The 12,151-nt window shown below is 35.2% G+C and overlaps 1 protein-coding gene across 3 annotated transcripts in view; it reads left to right on the top strand.

The window, feature by feature from the left end:
* The window catches only part of MCTP1 (multiple C2 and transmembrane domain containing 1), a 473,957-nt gene that overhangs the window by 150,788 nt on the left and 311,018 nt on the right, over positions 1-12,151 (top strand). The window contains exon 1 of one of the 3 annotated variants that reach the window (XM_090276499.1): positions 2,449-2,650. The exons of the other annotated variants lie outside the window; for them this stretch is intronic. Coding sequence (XP_090132625.1) covers positions 2,594-2,650 — 57 coding nt within the window. The 5' untranslated portion in view covers positions 2,449-2,593. Of the gene's footprint in view, positions 1-2,448; positions 2,651-12,151 lie in introns of those variants that run through there. 3 annotated transcript variants of the gene reach the window in all.

Here is a 12,151-nt window from a genome sequence, read left to right as displayed (position 1 = left end):
AAATTCTGCAGTAAACAGTCTAGTACATCCATCCATCATTACAGCAGAGGGCAGATGTGAACTGATGCGTGGCAAGACCTAGGAACTACAGTTGTGTTGTTTGGAATCTGCCTTTTACATCTTTGACTTTGTTTTTCTCTGGGTTGGCCTCATTTTCAGACAACCTCACTTCATGGGTAGCAAATAGGTCAACAGGCAGTTCCAGGCTTACATTCTACAAACTTACTAGCTTCTTTCCCAGGATCAACAAAAGTGGAGGGGTTGGCTCTCATTGAATTGGCTTGTGTCACACGCCCACTTTTGGGGCCAACTCAGCATGGCTCAAAACATGTGGATTGAGGAGGAAAGAGTAGGTGATTTGCCAGATAAAAATGAGGATGATGATACCAAAAGGAACAGGCACATATGCTGGTCAGGCCATTATATTAATGTTTCCTGAAAATGTCTTGTAGGTGTCCAGATATATGTCATAAGGACCAAGTTATTCTTGTAAGTATTTTTCCAAATCTTTGTTAGAACAGAGAAATAAGTATATTTATATTTAATATTGTGTATGAAAAGAAAGCATGTTATAGGTTGAAGATCATTAACATTATGAAAGAGATAATAGCATAATTATTTTTAAAGAAGTAAAAAGAAACATGTATAATTAATTATAATGTTTACCTCAACATATCTAAAATATTATATTTTTCAATGCAGAAAAGTGCTATCCAATATATTTTTTAAAAATCAGATATATGATAGATCATTTGGCAAACTATAGCACAAATTCTATATTGTATTTACTCATTTATAAAACAATGGTTATTAAATTCTGTTATATATGGGTCATCATGCCAGAGGCTGAGACAAAATATTGACTCCTAAGATCTTTGCCCGCAGATTTCTTACATTATTGTTAAGGGCCACACACTATAAATAAGTAAACCAATATATAAAGGGGAAAATTCTAGGCTTTGATGCACTATGATGAAAATAAAAAGGATCATGAGGTAGAAAGTAATTGGGAAGTTCATTTCAAGTAAGGTGGTAAGGGAAGACCTCTCTAAAAAGAGAATATGTGAACTGCAACATGGGGATTAAGAAGGAACCTCAAACTCTAGACTTAATGCTGTCTAACATGGTAGCTGCTAGCCACATGTGGCCACTGAGCAGTCAAATGTAGGCAGTTCTGACTGAAATGTACTATAGATGTAAATAGACATCAGATCTCTAGTACAAAAATTGTAAAATATTTAATTTTATATTGATTAAATGTTGAAATTGTAATATTTCAGATAACAGGTAAACATTAAAATTAATTTTACATGTTTCTTTTTACTTCTTTAAAAAAATGATTGTGCTATTACAGTTGTCCCAGTATTTCCTCCTTTGCCCCCCTCCACCCAGCACCCCTGCTCCCTCCGGCAATCCCTTCTCCCTTGTTCATGTCCAGGGGTCATGCATATAAGTTCTTTGGCCACTCCATTTCCTATACTTGCTCTAATGTGACTGCTAAAATGTTTAAAGTTACATATGTGGTTCACCTTATATTGAACAGTCCTCGTGTAGATAATTTCAGCCTATTTGCTATTATTGATGTGTTTATTTGTGTGTTTGTTTAATCTTTTTGTCCTTGATAATGATGCTGGCTGCTAAACTTATATAGTAGGTTTTTCTCCAAAGGTATAAGTCTATTCTATTTATTGACTGAGATATCCAAATACTACGATTCATTGTGTGATTAAGCTTCACATGGCTTAAGAGGTGAAAGAAAGCACAGAAAATTGCTACATGTACTAGAGGAGTTGTGGTATTAGTTATGTTTCTTCAGTAATGCTCACAACAGATGAAGAGGAGATGAACAGAGTTGGAGAGGCAGGCAGAGCAAGTATTACAAGGTAATGACTGTGCAGGATGAGATTTCTGTGGGAATCGGCTACAGCAAACCATGAAGATATATTTCCAGTTCTCTACTTAGTGAAGGAGATGCTATTGTGTTGTGTAGAATTGCTGCTTCTTGCATGTTAAAATAGAGTTTTACTCTACACATTGTTTTTGCACTGATGGGAATGTTAGTGACTTTTGGGTGCCTCTTATTTTTACATCTCTGTCAATGATATGCTGGTGAGTTCACACACATTTAATAACATTAATTCACTGCAGAGAGCAAGCAGAGTCATTTTTCTCTGTATCATGTTATTATCCTCATTTCTGTTTGTGGCTTGTGTCACAGGGAAGAAGTTAATTACTAAAAATGTATGTTTAACAGGTGAACAATTTAAGTGTGAGTTTGTAAATACGTTAGGACCCCCCAGCGTGATGTTTGTTATGTAATCTGACAGTTTTCTGAAGGGAAACTACCCTTACTGGTTTGAGAGAGAGTTGAGTCATATCCTGTGAATGTGAAGCAACGGTATTTAAACATCACGGGTTCCTTTTAATTTCATTCTAAGTCACTGCAGTTCAGAGCAGCAAGTGCTCTCTGCGAAGAAGCTGTTCTACTAGCCCTGGGAAGTGGGCAGCCTGCCTTGCTGGGATTCAGTAAGGAAGCCTGATTGTGCAGCCCTCTCACTGGAGTGAAAGATGTTTTGTTTCTTTCTAATCAACTATGTTAGATAGCTGCAAGCTGAGAAGTACCTGCAACTTGCCACTTACTTATAATAAGGTAAGTTTCATATTTTGGTTTGCTCTGTATTGTGGCAGCCTTGAATTAACATGGCAGTTTTAGAACATAATTATGTCTCAGAAAATAAATGCCTTCTCACAGGGTATTGAAGCTGGCGTTTGAAATTGTACTGCAACTAATTTCAAACTTATAGTACAATCCATTTGCAAGATACTTAATTTAATAGATTGCTATTGCTTTTATGGTTTTTTTAAATAAAAAATATGTGCCTGTGACATAAAAACATTGTAATAGTTTTTATTTATTTATTTATTTTTGAGGATTAAGTAGTACCAGGCTAGGATCCTTTTATTTATTTTTTCATCTCTGTGATCTTATGGTCTTGCTTAAAGGTGAAACATGCATAAAATTCATATAATTATGCCTGGATTTTATTCTAAATAATCATAGCTCTACAGCTGTATACCTCCATTGAAATAAAAAGTAGCCTTAGTAGTCATTGGAAAACTTGAAGTTGAAAAGTAGTGCAAGTCTCTTGCCCTTCCTATTTGGCTTTCTATTTAAGTGAAAGGCCACCATGGTTATAAACTTCTGATGGATCTGCTTATGTGTATGAGTTTATCAGAAGACCACTTCCTCAGTGGCTGTCAGAGACACTGATATATAAATTATATGGACAGAGAAATCTATGGATAGAGAAGTGAATGAGAGGTTTTTAAAAATCCTTTAAGCTTGCTGCCAAGATGTTGATGTGACAGACAGGAATGCTGTTTTGTTTTGTTTTGTTTTTAAATTGATTAAGGAAATGACATCAAATTAGAGCTAAAGGTGGTGTTTGGTGTCACATAACTTTGGACAGTTATTTTTAAGGCCTTTGGATTCTTTTCAGGTAGAAAAGGTTAATTTGATTTTGAGAGCTCCAGCTGTAAATTTGAAACATATTAATGAATTGAGGGGTTTTGTATGTTTAATACCAGTTGGCTTTAGCATACTTTCTCTTTTTTTAGTTACTTCACTACCATGCTTAGAGATTGTTTCATTTTTATTCAAAATTATACCCATTACAAAATTACTAGATTCAAACTCCAATATGGAAATTACTTCTTATTAGATAACCCATGTTTTTGCCAAGGTAGAAGAAGGGTTAATTAACTTATGGAAATCATGTAGTTTCCCTCTTTTCTCAAGGAAAAGTTAACATTAGTTCAACTTCCAAACATATTTGAAGATAGTATTCCAAATTGGAGAAGAAAAGCTTTAAGAAAATCATTTAGTACTGTGATAGCCTTTGGGACTTGCATGGTGAAAAGACACATAACCTAAAAGATTAAAATACCAGATGTTATAAATAAGACATCCTGATGTTAGAGATGTATCAAACTCCACTTTTCTGCTAGGACAGTGAGAAAGCTATTCTGGTTAGTTAAGTATTCTGCTTGAGAGTTTTTTCTTATGTTATATGTGAATTATTAAATGCCAATAAAAAAAGAATAGAATAGAATGTATCTACATCATGATGAAAGCATGTCTTAATGCACATTGCTTTGTTTCAGATTAATTATGGGTTATACAAACTGTTGCTATAAGTGACAGCTGAAAAAATGTTGTAAAATCAAGTTTTTATTATATGCTGTTTTGAATATGGACTTCATTATTTATGACATTGTACAGCCAACTGGTAATCACCTGATTAGATTATGGAGGCATCTTGTTTCTCCTTCTTCCTTTCTGTTTCCCACATCCTTTGGCTGTTTTCCTGCTTCCTTCCACCACCAGAACAGAAGTGGGTAAGGGGCAGGGAGAGAGAAGGAAAGTGGTGAGCAAACACAAATAGTGTAACATAGCAATTCTTGACTTTTAGAATAGTTTTGATGAGAAAAGAGGTCAGAGAGAGGTTAGATATAATGGCAAAAATGAGTCTTAGATAACTGTGATGATAAATAATCGGGTACTTGTGTGAGACAACCTTACCTACCTTATAGGGTTGTTGCAAAGCTGAAATAATATCTCAATTTTTGTTGTATTTTATTAACTATAAAGTATTAGACATGTTTCTGATGAATTGTTTTTGTTTCTTCCTGAAGGACATCAAAGATACTCAGAATTCCACTCTGGATTCAGAATATTTCTTTTTAGTAACGAGGGCCTCCTTTTTCCTCTTTGTAAGCTATTTTACATGTTAATTTCCACTTCATATAAATATATCTTACAAAGATAAACTCCAAAGATAAAAACCCAATTTTACCTAAGTCCCAGTACTGTCTTAAATTTCACAATAGCTCAGGGAAACTTATCCTCATGCAAATGTTATTTATCAAGCAGCAATTAAATTTTATTTTCAACCTAAAATCGACATGATTTTCCTCCATTAGGGACTGCATTGGAAGAAGCCCATAGCATGATATTTTCTCTTTCTCTTTAAATATTTTTCTTTTAAGTAAGACTATGAATGATTCATGATGAGGAACCACTGAGTAGGAGGAAATTTTTTAATAGAGTATTTGTTCTGACTCCCCCAAATGAAATCTTTCTGGATGATGCTTTAGATCTTACTGCCTCTAGTGAACCCTGCTGGATAACAAAGCAGAACACTTGCTAAGAAAAAATTAAGTAATGATAACAACCCTACCCACCTCTGAACATCAGTTAAGAGGATCAAATGAGATAGCTGGTGAGAAAGTGTTTTTGAACTCCACAGAATTTACAAATATCACCATCACAAAGTAAGATATACAAAATTATGTATTTGGAAGGGAGCTTAGATGTCATATATTTCCTCATATCACAAAGAAGGGAACTAAGACCTAGGAGGATTAAGTAAGGTGCCTAACCCTGGCTCAGTTGGTTAGAGCATTGGCCTGTAAACATAAAGGTCATTGGTTTCATTCTCAGTCAAGGCACATACCTAGGTTGCAGGCGACTGATGGATGTTTCTCATATCAATGTTTCTCTCCCTATCTCTCTCTTTTTCCCTCTTTCTAAAATTAATAAGCATGTCATCTGGTTAGGATTTTTTAAAAAAAGAAGAAAGAAAGGTGCCTAGCTTCACTCAGCTATTATCTGAGTCAAGACCTAAATCTGGGTCTTTCTGTCTGCCCACTTAGTTAGAAGTTGATCAGAAGACTAGCTGTTTCTTGAGTCCTACCAGTAAGGGTTTTAAAAATTATAAATAATATTTTTTCAGGTATTGATGAACATCCTTATAGGAAGATAAATCCTTGAAGAATATTTCATAGAAGACATATGTATGTCCATATCTACAGATTTTACGGGCTGAGGATTCTCTTTTGGATTTAATTTAATGGCGTATGGATTGGTGGAATGATTACCAAACTATAACATCTGACTTGCAATTTCTTAGCTATTGCCACAGTAGAAGCATCCAAGCTCTTATGTTGGGAAATTGAATTATAAAAGTAAACATCCACAATGCATAGGGACAGGTTTTATAGTTTTTTAAATTTTAGGCAGTGTGGTCGATTTTTTCGATATGTTTGTTGAAAGTGGTTAACAAAAAGGGATTTCCCCAAGAGTTTGCCCTTAAGAGATTAGGAAAATTTAAACAACCAAGGAATTTTTAACCATTTTTGTTACAATTAATCTTGCTATTTTATATTAATGGGACACTACTCTTTTCAGGGACGTGAGATGAGAAAAAATGACTTTTCATTATTATGGAAGTTAATGATTTATATCCTACTATACTAATGAATACAATAGGTTTGTAAAGAAATTTTTTTCTTTAAAATTTCTTAACACTAAGATTAGAAGACAGATCAATTAAAAGGCTTTGTTTTTATGTTGGTGGTATTATTAAGGGTTATTCCTTACCTAAGAATTCAAACCATGGTCACTATTTATTTTAATTAAAATGTAACTCTTATGAAAGGTATATGCTATTTTCATAGACTGTGGACCAACTTGTGACTTCAGTAAATAAGTGAAATTTTATCATCATGCTAGCTTGTGAACAAATCCTAGGGCTGCTTTGTAATAAAGTTTATGTTTACTTTGATTTCAAGAACTATATGAATCTGCTATGTAACCATTAAGAGGTAAAGAAAAGCAAATGTGATAATTAGGTAAGGGTCCTAAAAACTTTGCTAAATATAAATGCAGTGGGATAGTGTGTGGTCTAAGGTACAAAACCCTGGGCTAGAAGTGTGGTGGAATGAATCATTATTTATTTGTAATATAGACCCCTCCTGTGGTTTTGGAGGTGACAGTGAAGCTCTTGCCTTCTCTTGATTTTGTTTTTCTGTCCACAAAGTTGAGAAAACACTTTAATGCCAGACAGTAGTCCCACACATCACATAGGTGCTTGGTAAATATTGAATAGTGATCCTGTGAACATCAAGATGAATGAAGCACCTTGAACTCAGTCAGAGTCCATGGATGTGCCATTGCTATAAGCGCCAAGGTTCACAATGGGCATCCTTTAGGTGAAGCTTAAGTAAGAAAGCTTTGGAAATGGTTTGATGGGTTTTAATTCCATCTTAATTTAGTAGAGACACTCAAATTAGTCAATTGGTCCCCCTTGAGTCATTTTACTGGTGGAATGGGATTAATATTTGTTCATGGCAATTTACAGCATACCCAAATATAACAAATCAAGTTCCACATCATTCACTCAGGACAAATTTCTCTCTAAGATGAAGATAATAATGATGGCTAACATTTCAGTCTGGTTATATAATAGCTTTTTATGAACTATGTAATTTATTTCTTAATACCATCTTCTGAGCTTTGGGCACTATTATTATCATCCCCTTTTTACAGATGGTGAAATTATCCCCAACAGAATGACCAGAACTAAATGGCAGCCGAATGACCAGAACTGAAGGTAGGCAGCCAGGCTTCAGAGCTAGGGTTTTTAACTGTATTCTGTGCTGCCTTCCATTAGAATCCCTTCATCCCAGTCATATGAAATGACTGCTACAGACAGAAATATTTTTAATGCTACTATATTTAATCATTTTTGATGACTTTGACATTCTCATTCTTAGTGAAACCCAAGCCTTTATGAACCAAAAAGAAACTAAAGTTATTTGTAAATTCATGTAAGATGAGGCTGGTAGTAATGCAAAATCTGTCTGGAATGAGCAGATATAATTGAGAGTTCTCCTAGGTGACCATAGTCTTTGGCAATGTGAAAAGATTTCCATTTGTTTGTTTGTTTTAAAAATAATTTTATTTATTTGTTTATTTTATTTTTAGAGAGAGGGGAAAGGAGAAAGAGAGGGAGAGAAACATCACTGTGTGGTTGCCTCTCACTCACGCTCCTAACTGGGGACCTGACATGCAACCTAGTCATGTGCCCCAACTGGGAATCGAACCAGCAACACTTGGTTCACAGGCCGACGCTCAACCCACTGAGCCACAGCAGCCAGGGCTTTGTTTTGTTGTTTGTTTGTTTATTTGAGAGAGAGAGAGAGAGAAGGAAACTGCTTTCAATGTATACATAGTCAACAGTCACAGGAAGACTTGTGGAAGTTTTTGTGTTTAGAAGATGGAGTAATGTCATGTCTCCTTTCCTGATGAAAGTCATTTTTTGGGTGAAGCAGCACACTGGAGAGTGGTAGCAACAGTTTAAGTCCACTATGTAACTAGGTTAATTTAATCTGCTTCTGCCAGATACCAGCCAAATGATGCTTGAAAATCTTGGGTGGTTTGCAAACCTCACGTTTACTCAGATCTTACAAACAAAAACTTGCTTTACAGTGTTGCATACCATTAGTGCTAGCACAGTGCCTAATACACAGTAGACCATAGGTTTGTCTTCCTGGCAGTTTGGCTGGATGGGTGGGTAAATGGATGGATGGATGCATGAATGGATGGGATAAATTGCATCATATTCAGATCTGTTCCGAGTCATGGCTCATGTACCTGAGACTGGATTGGCACCGGGCTGTCACTGAGCATGTGGGCACAAGGGAGTGATGTGTGAGGTGTGAAAGGTTTGCCTCAGTTCATCTCATACTTTTTCATCTGATGGTTTTCAGTGTAGAAGTGGTATGACTATCTATAAATCATTTCTTGCCACAAGCCTTTCCCACTGTTTCATATTAGAGTTTCTTTAATACACATAGGCAACATAATTGCTTTACTCCCTTGAGTCAAAAGCTAAATGTATGCAGATATATACATATATAATTTATAGGCATTAGACACATTCAGAGAGAGATTAGATAAGATAACTAAAAGGTCAAAATAAATTTGGGTGTCTAATATAATGGGGGATGGTCAAACTTTAACTACTTTAGGATTTCTTGTGGAAAAAATCAAGATGATGAAGAAATAATCGAGGAAGAGTATCAAGTAAAACAAAGGTAATTTAATGCTTGTTAATAAAATAATATTTTTCAATCTTTGAATAGAAGTTTTTTTCCATGAAATTTCACTAGAGAGTTCAAACAAAAAAATTATAAGGACCAAGATTTATTTGGCATGATCTACCAGTAATAAGGGATGGTTTCCCAAATGTCCTCATGGCTAGTGATAAAGGGCTTAGTTTAGGAAATGCTACAGGTTTTGAGGGAGAGTGTTAATGAGATTATTGTTTTATGTTTTCCAAGAGGGGAAAACACAGAAAACCTTCCTGTAAAAACACTCAGTCAAACATGAAATATATCCAAATGTTAGACAATGGAAGAAACTCTATTGGAAAAATTACACATTTGGCCTTGACTCAAAGCAATCATTAAAAACAGACACACACACAAAGGAGAAAAAACCCCAATTAGCGAAAAATCATTTGATGGATTTTCTTTTCCATGATCCTAAACACAATAGCACATGTTCACTATTTGAGGATGTTCTATTCCTTGTTCTACAGGTGCCTTTTGTTATTTGAAATGGATTTGATTCCTATGGCTCACTGTTCTCTGGGGAATGATTTTTCTACCTTGGAAATAGCATGATCCTAGTCAGCAATTAGCAGGAAGGTCATTATCTCTGGCCAACAGCACACCTGATACTTCATTGTGCAGTGTGGGCCTCATTTTCAACATCATCCCTCAAGTGAAAGATTTATCCTCTAGCCCTTCTCACATTTTCCAAAGACTAGGAATTATTTTAAGATGGAAATATATATATATATATATATATATATATATATATATATATATATATCGTCGGCAGCCATCCGTCTCGAGAGATGATGGTGTAGCTTCTTAAGAGTCTATCTGCACCGCCAAGAATGGCTGTGCAGTCCGACTCGGGAGTGACACGGTATCTGTCTCCTCCCGTGTTGAATCGACATCTTGCGATGACGCTGGAGTGTCCTCTCCAGTGAAGCTGAAGCTACAGAGCCTGGGCAGGGTGATATGGAGGGTCTGCTGTTGCCCATGCAGCAGACCCCCCCTCTCTTCGCAGCTGAAGGGTCCAAGGGAGAGACGGAGTCAATACAGCTTGGTTTCAGGTGCGCCGCAGGAGTTGTCGGTGTTGACTACAACGTCAAACCGCCTTAGGGACTCCGGCTCCGGATTTTCTGTCTGGGTTTACTCCCTTAGCCTTTCCCCTGAAGAGGTATGCCGCAAGGCAGCGGAGGTTTTTTGGAGTCAGAGTTTTCCTTCTCTGATATATATATATATATATATATATATATATATATATATATATATATATATATATATATATATGTGTGTGTGTGTGTGTGTGTGTGTGTGTGTGTGTGTGTTTATAGTATATACATATATATTTTTCACTTTCAGTTCATTGGCTGCTGTAAATATTGAAACCTATTCTGGAAAAATTACTTCCAAGTTTATCCAAAGTTGCTGAAAATTTTGCTAAGCACATGCTGGGATTTTGAGAAATGTTCATGCGATAGATAGATAGGTAGATAGATTCCTCTTTGCAAGTGTGTACTCCAAATTTATAAATGGTTATGAAGAATCGTTAATACACTAGACATAAGAAGACTTTGTAACCTTATTACCTGTCTAAAATAATTGATTATACAGTATATTAATATTCAAGACCTTTTGAAAAGTGCATTGCAATTCCAATATAACTACCAAGAGGCCACTGACATCGAATATGACTTCTTTATAGTCACTTTCAAGAGAAGGTACTAAGGTGGTTATTTTTTCAAGTTTTTCAGAGGGAAAAAATTAGAAAACATTCCTGTAAAAATACTTGATCAAACACAACTAAATAGAATCAAAATATATGCAAGTTTTAGACAATGGAAACAAATCTATTGGAAAAATAGTACTGTTTTTGGATTCTACATGGCCTGTGCTTTATAATAGAGAGCAGAGTCCCCATTTGGATGATTTTTATATGTCAGATGCTAATAAAATTTTTATTTCAGAAAGCAGCTAAGGTCTGAAAACTATATTTGCTGCATTAAAATACTTTTTACATTCTGATCTCTTCTCTGTTACTTTTATATTTCCATGAAAAATTACTATTACATTTTAGTATTTTGATTCATGTTTTAAAAACAAAAATTAAAGAGAACTAACAACTGAACATAATTTTCATTTGAAAGTGTAGTTCAGTAATTCAAATTCATTCAAAGTATTGAGCCAGCTGTAAAATTTCCATCATTCCTTCCTTTACCTAAATAGCATATAATATATAGTCACAAAATTTTGGATTTAAAAGGTGTCTTAGAGATCAATTAGCTCAACTCTCACATTTTTCAAATGAAAAATATTCTGTCATAGGCAAATTAAATGACTTTTCCAAGGTTATATATACCCAGTTCCCAATAGAACCAAGCTAGACATGGAGTTCCTAATGTGTGGCTCTGCAAACTTTTTACTACATGAGCCAGTGAGAGCTTCATTATCTGGATTTAGTATTCAGATGGTGCATTAGATTTTCACTTCTTATTAAAATGTTAATTATGCACAGCATAAATCAATTTAAGTTTGGCTTAATTTTCTTTTGGCCACTAAACATTTTTAACCATATTTTTGGAAGGGTATATTTAACCACACGTTCTACATAGAAACTTTTCCTAACATTTGAAAGTTTACCTGTAATCTACTTGGCACTACAGATGTACTTGTAATCACGTAGAAGAGTTCCCATTTAACCACTTGTGCACATCTAAGACTGCTTATAATTTTCCATCCCCTTCAAATTTCCAGATCCTCAAAATAAATGCATACATCACACACAAAAAAAACTCCAGAAATGCAAATTATTGTATTAGTAAACAATATACACACCGATTTGAATCATTTAATCAAATAAATGGAAATGATTACTAAACAATGTTCTATACTAATAACTACTTTGTCATCAAAGTAGCAAGGCACTGGAAATCCCCAGCCCCATTGCCTCTCTTGGTGGCTCCTTCAGTAGCTGAGTGACCACACCCGGGAAGTAACTCCAGGTGGAATGTTCCCTTGGGAGAATGCCCAGTTTCAGACCACACCAGTTAATGGGGTCTGACCCCTTTCTTTTTAGATAAGAACCAGCAAAGATTGTGTCTCATTTGACTTCTCATTTGGCTTCTCATTTGCAACTGCAGTGGGGAATAAGGGAGGCAGATAGTTTTCCAGAGTTTTCTTTGGAATATTA

The sequence above is a fragment of the Furipterus horrens genome, unplaced genomic scaffold, assembly GCF_987537825.1.
Source record: "Furipterus horrens unplaced genomic scaffold, mFurHor1.1.pri manual_scaffold_5, whole genome shotgun sequence".
NCBI lineage: Eukaryota > Metazoa > Chordata > Mammalia > Chiroptera > Furipteridae > Furipterus > Furipterus horrens.
Note: the sequence above shows the minus strand (reverse complement) of the source record. Positions and strands in the feature narration are given on the sequence as shown.